A 17,753-nucleotide genomic window follows, 5' to 3' on the forward strand; every position below is an offset into this window, starting at 1 on the left:
GGGAATTTACCTTCCACCCTGTTCAACGAATTAATCGGGCATTGGTCGATTTGAAGCAGTTCCTAGCTGAGGACTATAGGGGCTCCACTCACGTGCCTGCCCGTCTCTCTACAAGTCTTCCCTGATGATAGTCCAGTTTTTCCGTTTAAAGCTTAACATTGACCAAACCAAATTCCCCCAGAAACTATCATGCTAAAAAAAAAAACAAAACATCTTTTTTTTTTTAATCTGGAGAAGCGCTTCTGAGCAAAGCCGGCCTGTTAGGTTCCTGCAGCCCGCATCTCTGATCCCCTCTAGCCCCCCAGCCACCTGCCCACTCCTACCGGCACCTACGCAGAGCGCCTGATCTCTGCTCTCCAAACCCGGGGGAGGGGTAAACCGCGCCCCCAGCCCCTCCTGGATTTTTGAAAGGACACTGCAGGCGCGTCCGCGGAGGCTGGAGCAGGTACCAGAGCATCCTTCCCACGGGGTGTGCAGACGGCCGAGCTGAGGACTCGGATTTGGGGCTGCCCCTTCTGCTGGCTGGGTGGGGAAAGGTGTGCCCCCCAAGCGTCCCGACCAGACCTCGGGCCTGCCCCCTCCTCCCCTCTTTCTCTAGGTGCGTGAGCTCTCCCTTTCCAGACCGGAGAGGGGCGCCTTCCTAGCCCCCTAGCCCTTCACCCACCGATGAAAAGATGGGAAGGAAAACGAAAAAAAAAAGCCCGCGCGCGCACACACGCACACACGCGCTCACGCACGAGTCCGGCAGGAGCCGCGGGCGGCGGGGCGGGCGCGGAGGGCGTGGACGCCGCGGGGCGGGCCCGAGGCCCCGCCAGCCCCCCGCCCCTCCCGCCGCACGCGGGGGCCGCGGGGCCGCCGCGCGGCCGGGGGAGGGTGGCTTCCTCCCGCCCCGCGCCCGCCTCCCGGCCGGATGTCTGCTGTCACGCCCGGGAGCCCGAGCCGGAGCGGCGTCCGCGCGGCCGGAGCGCCCCCCGCAGCCTCGGGAGGAGCGCGGGGTGCAGCGCCGCAGCAGGTAGTCCCGGGGCCGCGCCCTGCCCCGCGGGGGAGACCCGGCGGCGGCGCCGGAGGGCTGGGAGGCCGGAGGGGGCCCGCGCGGGGCGGCCGCGGAGCCGGGGCGGGCGCCGGCCGGGTGTCGCCGGGGCCACGTGGGGCGCGGCGCCCGGTTGCCCGGCCCGACCCTCCGGCTCCGGCATCGCCGCGGTCCCGGGGCTGGGAGCGGCCGGCGCGGCCGGGTGGGGTCTGGGTGGGGTCTGGCCCCTGGCCCCGTCGCAAGTTTTGGACCTTTTTCCCTGCGGCCTGGGCGTCGTGGCGGGAGCCGGGGAGCAGGTACCCGAAGCCTCCGTCTGGAGCCGGTGGCCCGCGGGAAGGCTGCTCGGCACCCGCGGGGCAATTCCGTGCGGTTAAAAGAATGAATGACCAACTTAATTCGAGAGCCCGTAGGACCCCTGCCAGCCTCCTGCCCGTTCACCTTCCGAGATGGGTAGAATTATGAACACTTCTTTTTCGATGGCCGAGTTTCCTGGTGTGAGCAACTGAGGTTCCCGGGGGGTCCGCAGGGGCGGCGGCGGCTGGCCGGATCACGCAGCGTGCTTCCCTGTGCCATGAGCAGGGACAGAGCAGGGACAGCGGAGTGACCGGGGGACTCGAGCGAATCTGCTTTTCGCGCGTTAGAGGCTGTAGCAGGAGACGTGTGACACTGTGCAGATGGCAAGTGCAGAATGAATGTCCCTGTGCTTTCAGTTACCCATCTCTCTTGACTACCGTTTCTCTGAGTTGGTGATGTGTCTGAGAAGCGTATTAGTCTCAAAAGGGCAAAAGGACTAAGTAAATGTTAAGGCAGCCACTCAAACTGCAGGAGAAGCTTTTCAGCAAAACCTCTCCTGGGATATTTATATGTGCGACTTCTAGGATGCGGCCATGAGGTTTTATCAGCCAGGCTCAAGTGTGCAATAGTTCGTCTAGTATTTCTCAGAATGCGGTCTTTAGAGCACTCTTGTCTTCTTTCTCAGGGCATCTCCTGCACTTTAGAAATCTCTTAATTTCTAAGTTATACTTATCTATAAAACAGATATAAATCACCGTGCGTTGGTGTCTTACAGTGGTACATTTCTCCTTGATTTAAAGGAAGAGAGAAGCTTCCTGTAAGAGAGTGAAAATAAAATAGCTTATATTTGGGTGTCATTGGGAGTTTATAAAGCATGCGGCCCTCTTGAACATGTCACTGACTTGCTTTCCTACCATCTGAAGATGCATTCTTGAGTGTATTTCTTTCTGGCAACATCGGGGCAACCTTAAGAATTCTGTGTATTGTGTCCTGTGCACTCACAGAAATTCACCGATTCACCCACAGAGCCTCCTGAAGGGTCCCGCACAGGGACCACCAGCATGCCTGAGCCCCCCAACCCGCCCCTTGCCCCAGCCGTCCCTGACAGTGTATCCTGACATTGCGGGCTCTGGGAGAACAGTTACCACTCCTGAAGGGGCATTCTTAACACTTTATTTTGTTAACAAACCACTTTAAGTATCTGTTAGAAGCTATGGCATATGAAAAACAGGCACATTACCACAGAATTCTGCCTGTAATTTCAGGAGTTCACAATTTTCTTGATGCCCAACCACCCAAAAGTTAGCCGACCAGAGACCCCAGGCAGGACCAGCAAACTGCTGCCGCACAGGCGCTCTACTTAGAAGGGCCCTGCACGTGGCTTGTTATTCTGTTGGCACCATCAGCTATCTGAATAATTTTCAAGCAAGGAGCTCCAAGTTTTCATTTTTCACTAGAGCCTGCAAATTCTGTAGCCAGTCCTGACTTTAGATTAACAGTGCTGTTCTAGGACTTACTGAGTAACATCATTGGCACCTAGCAATCCTGCATTTCAGGTGAATTGTCCAACCCAAACCCGCCCCTCTGTCCAACCCAATTAAGCCCCTCTGTGCCCAGTTTCCTCACTGACTAAATAAAGACAACAGACAGTATCTACTACTCTGTTCATCTGAAAAGGTTGTTGTGAAGACACGTTAGATGGAAAGAGATAATAATTGTAAAAATAGTTGCTTACCTTGAACAGTTCTGTGCTAACAAAGACAGTATTGTTACAGGCTTATATTTCTACTCCATGTTTCAGAAGTTGCTTGGGGATGTTTGAGTACATCAAAAGGGTTGGCAGAACCTTTATAACCCTTATATTTTGGTAGAAAAATAAAATAAAAGGTGGCTAAGGTATTCAGTACTTTAAATATTCCTTAAAAATCATTGTTTGGACAAGATTGGAATTGACAAGTAAAAATACACATTGAGTTCTTAGATCCCACAGAAACTTCCTGAACTAAATTGATGTTTGGGACTAATTCATCAAGAAATTGAATAAAGAGAAACTGAGTCAATGATGGACATGTTTTGAGGAGGTAATCCTCCTTACTTCATTTAAGTTCTGAAAATTCGTATTTTCAAAATCTTCAGCAAGTCCTTTTCAATCTTGTGGGAGATGCCTAGCAGTAGAAAGGACACCTAGGCACTTAACAAGTTGTCTCCACCTCCTGTCATGCTAGGGGAGTTGCTGAGAAACCACCAAGCCCTCTGTCTCCACACTCCACCCTTCACAACTTCTCTCTGACCTCAGAACTTTGCTTTAAGGCAGTTTTTCATTCCCAGCATGATGGCGACACATGCAAAAGGGTTGCAGAAGAAAACAGAGTGAAAGAAGATGAGTCAAATACCCATACCAAAGACTTAAAATGGGGGCACAAACGGGTGGGGAATGGAGAGTCCTTTCAGGAAGGCGCTCTGTGCAGAGGCCTGCTGTGCACTTCAGGATAGGAAGTGCCAAGCCCTGCGCTCGGTAGACCAGTGACATCGTGGACAAGACAAAAACACGTAAACCTAAGGTGTTAATTAACAATAGCAGCCAAGTCGCTAAAAGGCAGTGTAAGATTAGGCACTAACTAGATGAATGGTACAGCAAATAAATGCAGAGAGTTCCCCAGAAGAGAATAAAATCAACCAAAACAGATAGTGAAGCTTAAGAGGAGAGTTATATGGGATGCCCCTTATAAGTTCTACTCCTAATAGAGATGAATGAATGAGCCTTCTGGGTAAAAAGTGTACAGAAAATGAAAACCTGGCTGGAGATAAAGGTTCGTGTAAGGTAATACTGTAAGTGAATGTTCCCCTGGCTCACTTCACTTATGTAATAAATAATTATGAAGTCCATCCTGTGACAAGAGGGCCAATTTTTCCACACTTAGTGTTAAATAAAGCAGATGTGTTCCCTATCGTTTGGAACTTGTGGACATTTAAAAAATCAAATGTAAAATAACAAATGGCAATACTATTGAGAAGAACAGGATGCTATTAAAATGAGCTGATTCAGATTTGGTGCTCTGGGAAGGTTTCTTTGACAGGTTTAAATTGATATTTGAGAGAGGCATAGGAGTTCGCTTGACAAAAAGAGAAAGAGAAAAAAGGAAAGAAAGGAAAAGCCATCTGGGCAGAAGAAATAGCAAATGGGGAAGCTGGAAGGAAAGGAAATGACTGGATGTGTTCAAGGGACACAGAAAGGCAAGTGTGGCTGCAGTTTGCTGAGAAAGCTGCCGAGAGGCGGGGCATGCGTGTGGGAACACAGGCAGGAACCTCATCATGTTAAACCTCACAGATCCTGATAAGGATCTTGAATTTTACTGGGAAGCCATTGAAGACTTGCAAGCCAGGAACTGTCTAATTTATACTTTAAGGAGATCTTTATGGCTACAATAAAGAGAAAGGACTAGAAGGACAAAGGGCTGGAAGTGGGAAGGCCAGTTAGAAGTACTGACAAGGGAAGATGGAGAGAGGTGAGCAGACTTGAGATGTGTTTTGAAAATAGCATTGATAAAATTTGATATCTTGCATTGGCAGAAGAGTGTGAGAATGAATGAATACCTTCAGTAGAGGCTGCTGAATGTTTTTAATCCAGAAACATTCACATGCCTATGATGTAGATTTGCCAAAGGGAGAACCAAAAAATGCAATGAAAACTGATTAACACTGCTTAGTACCTCTGGCGAGGTTACCAGACTGGTGGAATAGAGGTGAGAGAGAAAAGGGAGGCGACTTTTGCTTTTCATACTGTCGTTTGTACTGTTGGGATTATGGATTATTCTTAAACCATGCTTGCATGCATTTTATTATCTTTTAAAGGTTAGGACTCAACACATATGACTCCTGCTTTTCTGGCTTAAGCACATGAATGGAATATGGGGTCATTTCCTAAACAATAAAAACTGGGAGAGAAAGGTCTGATCCTTACCAGAGTGATCCTTCTACAGCATAACTCACTCCCCTGAGTGAAACCTTTCTGTTCTTCCCCTCTATCTATATCAGTGTTTCCCAAAATGTAGTCCGTGGATCATTACTTTTTGGGGATATTAATAACAGTTAACTGAAGAAAAGAAAACTCCCCTGATCATGTAAGTTTGAGAAACACTTGATGTAACCTAGTTAAGCAGTTTTATTGCAAGAATCCTCACAGCCTTTAACATACAGATGCACAGTAAGAATCATCAAGAAAGAAGGGATATTTTATGCCACATTTCCTAAACTTATTTGACCTTGGAATTGCTTTCTGGCAGAACATCGAACAGAGTCAGCATTCAGCATTAACACGCTTTGGGAAATACTGCCCTATATTAATAGATTAAACCTTTTTAACATTCATGGCTCTCTATTAACCATCAGCTTCTCTCATCTCTTTCATGCTACTTAGTTCGAAGAAAGCAGGAGATTGAAATTGACTCTGTTAATAGCTTCACGTTGATGATGAAAACATTTCTGCTTTATGGATAAGAGATTCACAACAGGATCTACAGTCTGATTAAAGACTAATTATTTTTTTTAATTCTAGTTTCCTGGCAAGTCTATGCAGGACCTCCATGAGGTACAGTCTATCAAGTCTAGGTTTACACATGGGGAACCTGAAGTGTGACCAGTGGGGAAGACTTTACAGAGCTTCTCATGTCCCATAATAGATCTGGGCCTTATTTGATGTTTGTAATGTATCTCCTGCAAGTACACACATTGTGAATACATAGGGTGTCTGTAGGAACAATGATTTTGGAATGAATCTCATACACCTTCTTTCCTGGTCCCCAGTGCATATGCATGGTGGTGTGTTGAACTGGAGGCAGTAATGCAATCTGTGGCTAAAGAACAAAGCAGCAGAACAGAACAGAAGGAACAGGTTCACACCCCTGTGGACTCCGACCATGGCTTCATCCATGCAGAGCTCTAGCCCAAGGATCAGCAAACAATGGCCTGATGGCCACATCTGGCCCCTGCCTGTTTTTGTATATCCCTTGAACTAAGAATGGCCTTTCTACTTTTAAATGGTTGAAAAAAAAAATCAAAAGAATAATGTTCTGTGGCACATGAAAATCATATGCAATACAAATTTCAGTATCTAGAAATAAAGTTTAACTTAAAATCAGCCAGTGCCATGGATCTATTCATAATGCTGTCTATGGTTGCTGTGGTGCTCCACCCAGTGAGTAGTTGTGAGCAGCAAAGCCCAGTGTGTGTATCATCTGGCCCTTGACAGAAAATGTCTGCTGACCTCTGCTCTAGGCTGTTAAACTTGCCAGCTACAGACAATTTTCATAGACTGGTTTTTCATTTGGTATATGTTTGAGGAAGTAGTCATAGGTCAGGCAGTTATAACAAAGTGTCATAGACTGGGTGGCTTATAAACAACAGAAATTTATTTCTAACTGATTTGGAGGCTGGGAAGGTCCACTTCCTAGTTCATAGATGGCCGTCTTTTCATTTTAACCTCACATAGTGGAAGGGCCTAGGGAGTTCTCTGGAATATCTTTTTTTTAAAACTATTTATTTATTTATTTAAGGTATAATTGATATACAATCTTGTGCAAGTTTCACATGCAACATTGTGGTTACTACATTCACCCGTATTATCAAGTTCCCCCACACATACACCCCATGGCAATCACTGTGCATCAGCGTAGAAAAATGCTATAGAGTCACTACTTCTCTGTGACCCCCTACATTATGTGTACTAATCATAATGCCCTTAATCGCCTTCTCCCTCCCTGTCCACTTACCCTCCCCAACCCCTTCCCTTTGGTAACCGCTGGTCCCTTCTTGGAATCTGTGAGTCTGCTGCTGTTTTATTCCTTCAGTTTTGCTTTGTTGTTATACTCCACAAACGAGTGAAATGATTTGGTACTTGTCTTTCTCTGCCTGGCTTATTTCACTGTGCATAATACCCTCTAGCTCCATCCATGTTGTTGCAAATGGTAGGATTTGTTTTCTTTCTAATGGCTGAATAATATTCCATTGTGTATATGTACCACATCTTCTTTATCCATTCCTCTGCTGATGGACACTTAGGTTGCTACCATATCTGGGCTATTGTAAATAGTGCTGCGATAAACATAGGGGTGCATATATGTCCTTTTGAATCTGGGATCTTGTTTTCTTCAGGTAAATTCCTTATAGTGGAATTCCTGGGTCAAATGGTATTTCTGATTTTAGTTTTCTGAGGAACCTCCATATTGCTTGCCACAATGGTTGAACTAATTTATATTCCCAACAGTGCAGGAGGGTTCCCCTTCCTCCACATTCTCACCAGCATATGTTGTTCCTTGTCTTTTGGATGCTGGCCATCCTAACTGGTGTGAGGTGATATCTCATTGTGGTTTTAATTTGCATTTCCACGATAGTTAGCGGTGTGGAGCATTTTTTCATGTGCCTGTTGGCCATCTGAATTTCTTCTTTGGAGAAGTGTTCAGATCCTCTGCCCATTTTTTAATAGGGTTACTTGCTTTCTGAGTGTTGAGGCATGTGAGTTCTTTATATATCTTGGATGTTAAAACCTTGTAGGATATATCGTTTACAAATATATTCTCCCATACTGGAGGACGCCTTTTTGTTCTGATGATGGTGTCCTTTGCTGTACAGAAGCTTTTTAGTTTAATGTACTCCCATGTGTTCATTTTTGCTTTTGTTTCCCTTGCTCAAGGAGATGTGTTCAGGAAAAAGTTGCTCATGTTTATATTCAAGAGATTTTTACCTATGTTTTCTTCTAAGAGTTTTATGGTTTCATGAATTACATTCAGATCTTTAATCCATTTTGAGTTTACTTTTGTTTGTGGGGTTAGACAATAATCCAGTTTCATACTCTTGCATGTAGCTGTCCAGTTTTGCCAACACCAGTTGTTGAAGAGGCTGTCATTTCCCCATTGTATATCCATGGCTCCTTTATCATATATTAATTGACCATATATCACTGGGTTTATATCTGGGATCTCTATTCTGTTCCATTGATCTGTGGGTCTGTTCTTGTGCCAGTACCAAATTGTCTTGATTACTGTGGCTTTGTAGTAGAGCTTGAAGTTTGGGAGTGTAATCCCTCCTTTGCTGTTCTTTATTCTTCCTTCTCAGGATTGCTTTGGCTATTTGGGGTCTTTTGTGGTTCCATATGAATTTTAGAACTATTCTAGTTCATTGAAAAATGCTGTTGGTATTTTGATAGGGATTGCTTTGTTGCTCTGTTGATTGCTTTAGGCAGGATGGCTATTTTGACAATATTCTTCCTATCCATAAGCACAGGATGTTTTTCCATTTATTGGTGTCTTTCATTTCTTTCGAGTGTCTTACAGTTTTCAGGGTATAGGTCTTTCACCTCCTTGGTTAGGTTTATTCCTAGGTATTTTATTATCTTTGATGCAATTGTGAATGGAATTGTTTTCCTGATTTCTCTTTCTGCTAGTTCATCATTAGTATATAGGAATGCAACAGATTTCTGTGTATTAATTTTGTATCCTGCAACTTTGCTGAATTCAGATATTAGTTCTAATAGTTTTGGGGTGGATTCTTTAGGGTTTTGTATGTACAACATTATGTCATGTGCAAACAGTGACATTTTATCTTCTTATCAATCTGGATATCTTTTATTTCTTTGTGTTGTTTGAATGCCATGGCTAGGATTCCAGTACTATGTTAAATAAAACTGGGGGGATTGGGCATCCTTGTCTTGTTCCCAATCTTAGAGGAAAAGCTTTCAGCTTTTCACTGTTGAGTATGATGTTGGCTGTGGGTTTGTCATATATGGCCTTTATTATGTTGAGGTACTTGGCCTCCATACCCATTTTGTTGAGAGTTTTTATCATGAATAGATGTTGAATTTTGTCAAATGCTTTTTCAGCATCTGTGGAGATTATCATGTGATTTTTGTCCTTCTTTTTATTGATGTGGTGGATGATGTGGATAGATTTTTGAATATTGTACCATCCTTGCATTCCTCGAATAAGTCCCACTTGGTCATCACAGATGATCTTTTTGATGTATTTTTTAATTTGGTTTGCTAATATCATCTTGAGAATTTTTTCGTCTATGTTCCATCATGGATATTGGTCTGTAATTTTCTTTTTTTGTGGTGTCTTTGCCTGGTTTTGGTATTAGAGTAATGCTGACCTCATAGGATGAGTTTGGAAATATTCCTTCCTCTTTTACTTTTTGGAAAACTTTAAGGAGGATGGGTATTAGGTTTTCTCTAAATGTTTGATAAAATTCAGTGGTGAAGCCATCTGGTCAAGGACTTTTGTTCTTAGGTCGTTTTTTGATTACCAGTTCAATTTCATTGCTGGTAATTGGTCTGTTCAGATTTCCTGTTTCTTCCTGGGTCAGTCTTGGAAGGTTGTATTTTTCTTGAAAGTTGTCCACTTCTTCTACATCATCCAGTTTGTTAGCATGTAATTTTTCATAGTATTCTCTAATAATTCTTTGTATTTCTGTGGTGTCTGTAGTGAGTTTTCCTTTTTCAGTTTTGATTCTGTTTATGTGTGTAGACTCCCTTTTTTTCTTTAAGTCTGACTAGGGGTTTATATATTGTTTATTTTCTCAAAGAACCAGCTCCTGGTTTCATTGATTCTTTCTATTGTTTTATTCTTCTCAGTTTTATTTATTTCTTTTCTGGCCTTTATCATGTCCCTCCTTCTACTGACTTTGTACCTCATTTGTACTTCTTTTTCTAGTTTCATTAATTGTGAGTCTAGACTGTTCATTTGGGATTGTTCTTCTTTCTTGAGGTAAGCCTGTATTGCAATATGGAATCTCTTTTATAAGAGCGCTAATCTGCACTGCTCAGGTACAAAATGGTGGGAACACCTGGTGCAGGTACTTGCATAGGAATTAGAGCTGGAAGACTAGATACTTGAGGCTTGATGCTTAAGTCTATCTTTGCAATCACAAAATCTTCCTAGATAGTGTGTTCTGTGGGAACCATACAGTAATATGGGGTTCCTTGCCAGCCATGTTGATTAGGAGATTTTTCCAGGACTAACGCAGAGATCTGCCTTTAGAAAAAGAATTGGTTTCAGGTGAGATCATTCTTCAATAGAACCAAAGCAAAGAATATTATGTATTTCTCTGTGTAGCCAACAATATGATTAATAGACAATGAAAAAATCAGTCTTACTGTAATTACCAGACACTAAGAATAGCATTTGTTTATTGTTTTAGCCTGGTTTATTTAAAAAGCCCTGGATAATTGTATATCCTTAACCTCTGCAGTCCAGCAAAAGCATTTTCAAGCTGCAGCTGACAAAATGTGTCCCCTGTGGCTTTGAGGCATACTGTTATCTTGTTTTTTAAGGCATTGTAACTTCCCAGGCCACTCCAGAGATGGCCCCAAAATGTTGAAGTGCACACTTGAGAGGAGAAGGGAAAGCAGAGACTCTTCCCTGTGACTCCGTGTAGAAAAGGTAAAAATATGGCCTCCGCTACCTGCTCCCACATCCTTCCACCTCAGCTGAGCTGTTAGATCAGTAACACTTGATGGTGTAAAGCAGGATGACCGCAGGAGGCAAGAATAATATTTCCTGAGCCAAGAAATGAGAAAACGTCCCTGTGCAAATGCTCCACATTTTAGATCATTTTAGAAAAATGGTGTTTTACTCATCACAGATCAGTGAGAGGACACATCGCACAAAAGACAGCAGAAACCACAGGTATCCTTGAAGGCAGGATAGTTGGAAATTAGGAAGACCACCGGATTTTGTGTCTGGTCTCAACATATTTGAAACCACTTCAGTCCTTTCAGCAGAGTTAGATCTGCCAGTGCTCTGTCGGTCTGTCAAGAAACCAGGGGAATCTGCCCAGAAGAATTCGATCAACTGAGCGAAAGAAGCTGTGTGTAACAATTCAGTATGTGTGCCTGCCTTGAAGGCTTTGCTTGTTATTTTCGAGAAAGGATATTTAATACTGAAAGACGTGTGGATAGTAGCAATATGGTTTTATCCAATAGTAAAAGCAACTTAAAGATGGACAGTATTCATTTAACAAAAATAGAACCATTTATCTAAAATTAAATAGAAATTGCCCATTTAATTCTACATGAAATGTAAGCGTAAACAAGACACCCTGGTAAATATGAATGCAATCAACTTTATGTCAGTCTATGTATTTTTATTTCTATTATGCTGTAACCATTGTCTCATTCTGAATTGAGTCTTATTTCAATTGTGTCGTGTTTATACAAGACCTTCAGGACATTATCTGCCCTGAAGCTAAGCATATGATGTAAAAGATGGACACTTATTCTCTTACCAGAAAGCTTTGAGGGCACTAAGAACCACTTAGAGAGCTATTCTCAGAGCTGCAGGACTGTTTGGTTTGAAAGAGTTAATTTCTCTCATCCAAATGAGAAGTTTCCTTCTTTCCTAGCTTGTACCTGTCAAGACTGTCTCCTTAGTAGAATTGTCACATTGCTTCTTCCTTCTTGTTCTCCTGCTATTTTGGACCAGTCCTGCCTGAAGCACTGATTATGCAGGTGCCACTGAGTGCATTGCTGATCACAGGATTGCACATTAGGTAAATTTAGGTTTCAGTTGTTTTTAGGACACACCAACACCTTCTCCTAGAAATACTATGTGTTGGCACATGTCACGCCATCTATCTACTACCCATGGTGGTGACTGCAAATAGCTTTGCCTTAACTACGTATATTCATATTCTTAGTTGTAGAATGTTTGAGTGCCTTATCTGTATTTGGTCTGGTTCCTTCACTTTATAGAAAAGAAAAGGCAGACCCAAAGACACAAAGTGACTTGTCATGGATCTGTTTAACAGATGAGTATGGATTAGTATCTGAATCTTTTGACTACAGATCCCAGAATCATTCCATTCATTCATTCATCCATTAATTCATAGGATTTACTGAGTATCAGCCATGTGCCAGGCAGGGTATTTAGCTCTGCAAATATAATGGTGAATAAGTTACAACACCTGTTCTTAAGCTTCAGCTCCCCCTACTCTTTGAGCAATGTTCAACCAGTTACAATTTTGGAGTTTGTGAATCGTCCAGTAAAGACGCTCAATGTAAAAAGAACTCTGCACATGTTTTTATTTTCCATTATTTCCCCTCCTTACCAGCCCCAGTCAATGAGTTAGCTTCCCCATAGCCCTGAACAGTTAACACCAATAAGGGTATGATGGGAAACGGAGTTAACATGAGATATTAAAAAGTCCACAGGGAAGAGAATGAAAATTCTTCCCAAGGGAACAATGTTCTCCTTTATCCACCACAAATCCTGAGGACTGCTTGGCCTGTGCTCCCTCTCTGTTCCTTTTTCCCCAAACCTGCCTGTGGGGTAGGTTCCACCCTCAGGATTCCCCTTTCCTTTCTGCCCCTAAAGGTAGACACACAATCTCTTTGTGTTTGAAGTAATTACTGTTCACAATTGTGGGGAAAAGGCGGAAGAGCAAAATCAACCAGAATGGGGAGGTTAACAAAGTTTCCAGATTCATACCTGTGAGTTTGGCAGGGGCCCAGGAGTTAGTTGCTGGCTTCCCCCGAGATGGCAAGTGGAAGCGCCATTATCTTTAGCCATCCGTCTTTATTTCTAGAAGAGAGATCCAAAACCAATCGATCCTCTGCCCTAAAAATCCTTACCTGTACTTTTAAATCTGAGTGAGGACAGGCATTTATCTGATGAGAGAATTTATAGATTTCAGCAGATTCTCAAAGAGATTGCAACCAAACTAAGATTGGAACCCCCGCTGCAGGAACGACCCAGCGGACTCTTTGAAGTGCTCCTGACCCCGGCCACTGCCAGGTCAGGCAAGATGCCTGCTGAGGGTTCCTCACAGGGACCATGGGACTGTTTGGTATGCTTATGTTCCCATGCCCCATCTAAAGTGTGTCCCATGATTCACAGCATTATGTTATGCTGAAACAGGACCAGGATCATGACATGCCTGTGCGTAACACCTTCAGTTGCTTTGCATTCTCTAGAGCAGCTTTGCAGAGTGTGTGGGAGGCTAGTTGAGGTAGGTGTGTACGTGGGGGGCGTCCCTCGTGCAGGAGAGCCTTTAACATCACCTTCCCCTCCAGCTCTCTGGCTGGGTGTCCATAGCGAGCTACTTAGCCTTTTGGTGTTCTCGTGTGTAAGTTTGTTTGGGCTGATGTAACAAAAATACCACAGCTGGGTGGTTTAAATAACAAACTTACTGTCTCACAAATCTGGAGGCTAGAAACCCAAAATCAAGGTGTCGGCAGGATGGGTTCCCTCTGAGGGCTGTGAGGGAAGGATCTGTCCAGGCCTCTCTCCTTGGCTTGTAGGTGGCCATGTTCCTCCGGGTCTTTATGCAGAAACTTCCCTCTATGCATGTCTGTGTCTGTGTCTGTGTCCAAATTGCCTCTTTTATAAGGACACCAGACATTTTGGATTAGGGGCCATCCTACTCCAATATGGCCTCATCTTAGTGACAAACAACAATTTTCAAATAAGGTCACATACTGAGATGTTAAGTTTAGGACTTCAATATGAGTCATGGGGGATGGGGAGACACAATTCAACCCCTAACACCCAAGAAACTAATACTTGACTCCTCCTTATTGTTCTGTCGTATGGTGATGAAACTGTATTTAAAAAGTACTTTCTGTGTTACTCAAAAAAAAAGGAAAACCCTATAATATATTTTAGGTATGAATGGATAATAACTAATGACTGTTGCCTTCACCAAGAGATTCTTCTCCATGTGATTATTATTATTTTTTATGTGGCATAATTTATATATGGAAAAATGAATATATCATGAACTCAATAAATTGAACATACAAGCATCGTAAGTCGAATACATCAAAATACTCAAGCATCTCTTAGATTCCAGACCCCACAAAAAAAAAGATTCAAAAAACAAAACATTGTGGGTACTCCATAAGCCCCCTCATGCTCCCAAGCAGTCAGTACAGATTACCCCCAAAATTAACTACTATCTGACTTCTAAGTCATAAAGTAACTAGATTCAAACCTAGATTCGCTTTGCTGATTTTTGGAGTTTATTATATAAAGGAAATCATGTAGTATGCATTCTTTTGTGGTTTCTTCCCTCAACATTATGTTTGTGAGATTCATCCAAATTGTGTGAGTATGAAAAATATTCTCATTGCTGTATAGTACTCCATACCTCGAATATACATCTGTTTGTTCTACTGTTAATGAACACGTGTATAGTTTACACTTTGGGGTTCTTAAGAATAGTGCTGCTAAGAAATTCTTGTGAATGTCTTTTGTTGAACATATGTATGCATTTCTGTTGGGTATCCACACACATGGCATTACTTTAGATAGAGAGCTTTAATGAAATCTGCTGAGGGGTTTTTTCCAAAGTTTGTTGTACAATTTATACTCCCAGAAGCAGTAGTCAAGAATTCCCCTTGTTCCTCATCCTTATCAGCACTTCTTGGGTCCTGTCCTTTTCATTTTAGCCACTTTGGTGGGAGCGTATTTGTGCGGCATAGTGGTTTTGTTTGTATTGCTTTGTTGACTGACCAGCTTGAGTACCTTTTCGTATATTTATTGGCCATTTGGATATCTTCTCTTGAGAAGTTCCCAAGTCTGCCTGTTTGTTGATTGTCTTTTTCATAGTGATTTGTGCCTGTACTTTACATATTCTAGATACAATTCCTTTGTTGGATATCTGTATTTTGAATGTCCTCTCCCAAGATGTAGCTTGCTTTTTTCACTCTCTTCATTTTATTTTTGATGAACACAAATTCTCAGTTTTAATAGAGTCCAGTTTATTGGTATTGTTCTTCCACAATTAGTGCCTCTGCCTACTCACAGGTCAGGAAGATGTTCTCTTCTAAAGAGTTTCTTGTTTTGCCTTTCATACTAAGATCTGCTGTCCTTCTGGAGTTCATTTTATGCATGATGTGAGAAATAAAAAATGTATTTTTTCCATCTGGATATGCAGTTGACATATCTGAAATGTGCACATGAAATACTTTAAGAACTGTTACATAACGTGTGAAATATTGCAAGAGCTGCTAGTGTTAATAGTAAGTAGTATTGCTAGCATTTAATGCTGATGATTTTGTGTATGTATGTGTATATAGGCTCTAATACCTAGATCTCTATGTAATTTTGTACACAAAAAAGACTAATAATAATCCTTTCCATTTAAATTATATTTTACACTCCTTGGAGGAATTTTATATCTACTATTTCATCTGACCCTCAGAACAACCCTCTGAGGTGGGCCAAGTATTGTCTTGCTGTTACAGGAAATGGGTCCTTGGCCTTGTGTAGAGAAAGAATTCAAGAACAGGTGAAAAGAACAGGACCATTAATTAGAATTATGCATGTAATTTCAAATCAGGGGACCCAGTAGAAGTCTGGACACCTTAGCACATTTAAGCATAAAGTCATCGAAAACATATCGCATGGTAATGATTCTGACGCTCCCTGTGACTATGAATACTCCAGGATCCTCTGTGTTAAGGGGTCAACATAACTTATTTGACTTGCCTATGGGAACCTAATTTCTAGTCTAATGGGTTAAATAAAATAAAATAGTTCATTTCATATTCAAAAGTATAAAACTTAAAGCAAATTTGAAAAAAGTTGCTATGTTTACATTTGGGGAACAACAATCAAAGGGCTTATGTTTGGTTCCTAAGGAAGATGAATGAAGGGCTCAGCTGTCTCCGTCGCACTTACACACCAAATGTCTCACTCGGTTCTCCGACTCACTTCAAGAGGGAAGACAACTGGAATAAGGAGACATTGAAGGAAGATTAGTTAGCCTTCCTTCTAATCTTCAGCCTAGTAAAAGACACTCTCTAAAGGTTTGAACTGAGGAATTAGTGAGTTTATCCGTGTCACATGCTAAGGACAGCTCCTGACACATAGGAAGGTGCCGTAGTATTTCTCTTACTGTTAAGGCTCTTCGGCTTGCTCAGAATCGATTGCACCAAGTTGGATTGGGCAAGCACAAGTAGGCATTGCACGGCGTGTCAGTTTAGGCCTCTTTCCCATCTTCAGGTTTCAGCAGGCGTGATGCCTTGATTAGGCAGTCAGTCTGTAGAGGTATAATTGTGTATGTACAAGTGCTGGCACCCACTGTCATTTTGCTTGTTTCCAGCACTTTCTTCCAGGCGGGCATTGGTTTCTACTCCAAAGGTAAATTTAACATCAAAGTTCCTGGGACGTAGCTAGCTCCCCCTCCCCCTGCTTCTGCCCTCAAGCCCCCTCCCTTCCTCTGCAGCCCTGCCCTTGACATCCACAAGCCCCGTTTCCATCTCCTTCAGAGTGTGATGCTGAGACTCTCTGCTCCCCTCTGAGGCCCCTCAGCAACCCGGAAACCAGGCTGGTCCTGCAGGGAGGGCAAAGGAGCAGAGGACATCTCAGAGGAGTCCTGGGTGGGGACCCAGAAGAGGGGAGACTGGGAGGAGAATGAAAGGACACCCAGCCCCCAGCCCTGAGCCAGGTACCGGGGAGGGAGACGGGAGCAGAGGCTGTTGAAGAACCTTCCTGCTGAAGGATGGCAGGGCTTTTGACAAGCATTAGTGTGTCAGTTAGAGGATCCGACTGTGCTTGAACCAAGATACAGAGAGGTGTTTGAGAGACAGCAAAAAGAAGAGAAAACTAAAAACGTGCCTTTCCTGAGTAAGAGCGTTCTGGCTGCAGTGCCCGATTAAACTGTTGACAGGCTGTGCGGGGTCACCCACATGTTTACCACGATTCACATTATTGGGCTGATATATGTCTCAGTTTGTGTCTTGTCTTTTGACACTCTTTTTAATGTTTCTTGAAAAAACGGAAGTTCTCACTATTAATGTTGGTGAATTTACCAAATGCTTTCTCTGTGTTTTGAGATTTCTGTGCCTTATTTAGAGACCCTTCCTTATTTGCATGGCTCTTTAAGAAATTAGTTCGTGACTCCTCCTTCCTTAAACTGCGGTTTCAGACTGGAGGTTGCAGTTGTCTGTTTGCTCTTGTTGATGTCAACAAGGTGATAACAATTCACATAAAGGAAGGAGATACTTTACTGGTGAAATGCAGGGTGATAAATCATGGTGGACTAAAATCATCCATATTATTTACTGAATGTTTAACACATCAAGGTACTGTGCTAGGCACTTTACAGAAACTATTGTCATATCAGTCTTGGGGGTCACACATTTCACACATGAGGAAATTGTGGCCCACAAAGTTGAAAATATAGTCATTAGGCAAACGTTAACATAAAAATATTTTTGAAACATTTCAGTTAAGGGAGACACTTGCAATTCAAAAACCTATTTTGTTAGTGAGTCTAAGGACACCTTTGGTACTGAAACGCTCCCAGTGTTTGGGGAGAGTAGACAAGTCTGTAAGAAGAGTAGCCTCGTATTTTCCTGAACATCAGTGAAAAATGATACCACATTCAACTTTGATGGGCATTTTCTCAGGAACAGAAATGTGGGTTTGTCTTT

General features: G+C 42.8%; 1 protein-coding gene across 3 annotated transcripts in view; it reads left to right on the forward strand.

Moving 5' to 3' along the window:
* The first annotated feature begins 268 nt into the window (after positions 1-268).
* Positions 269-17,753, forward strand: part of FAR2 (fatty acyl-CoA reductase 2) — a 115,600-nt gene continuing 98,115 nt past the window's right edge. Inside the window, exon 1 of one of the 3 annotated variants that reach the window (XM_036889259.2) lies at positions 269-445. Coding sequence is in view for 1 of the 3 variants with exons in the window: in XM_036889258.2 (XP_036745153.2) it covers positions 911-1,012 (102 nt within the window). In the remaining 2 variants the exon portion in view is untranslated. Of the gene's footprint in view, positions 446-826; positions 1,013-17,753 lie in introns of those variants that run through there. The other 2 variants (XM_036889258.2, XM_057492224.1) reach the window with 2 other exon arrangements.

The sequence above is a fragment of the Manis pentadactyla genome, chromosome 14 (genome assembly GCF_030020395.1).
Source record: "Manis pentadactyla isolate mManPen7 chromosome 14, mManPen7.hap1, whole genome shotgun sequence".
Lineage (NCBI taxonomy): Eukaryota > Metazoa > Chordata > Mammalia > Pholidota > Manidae > Manis > Manis pentadactyla.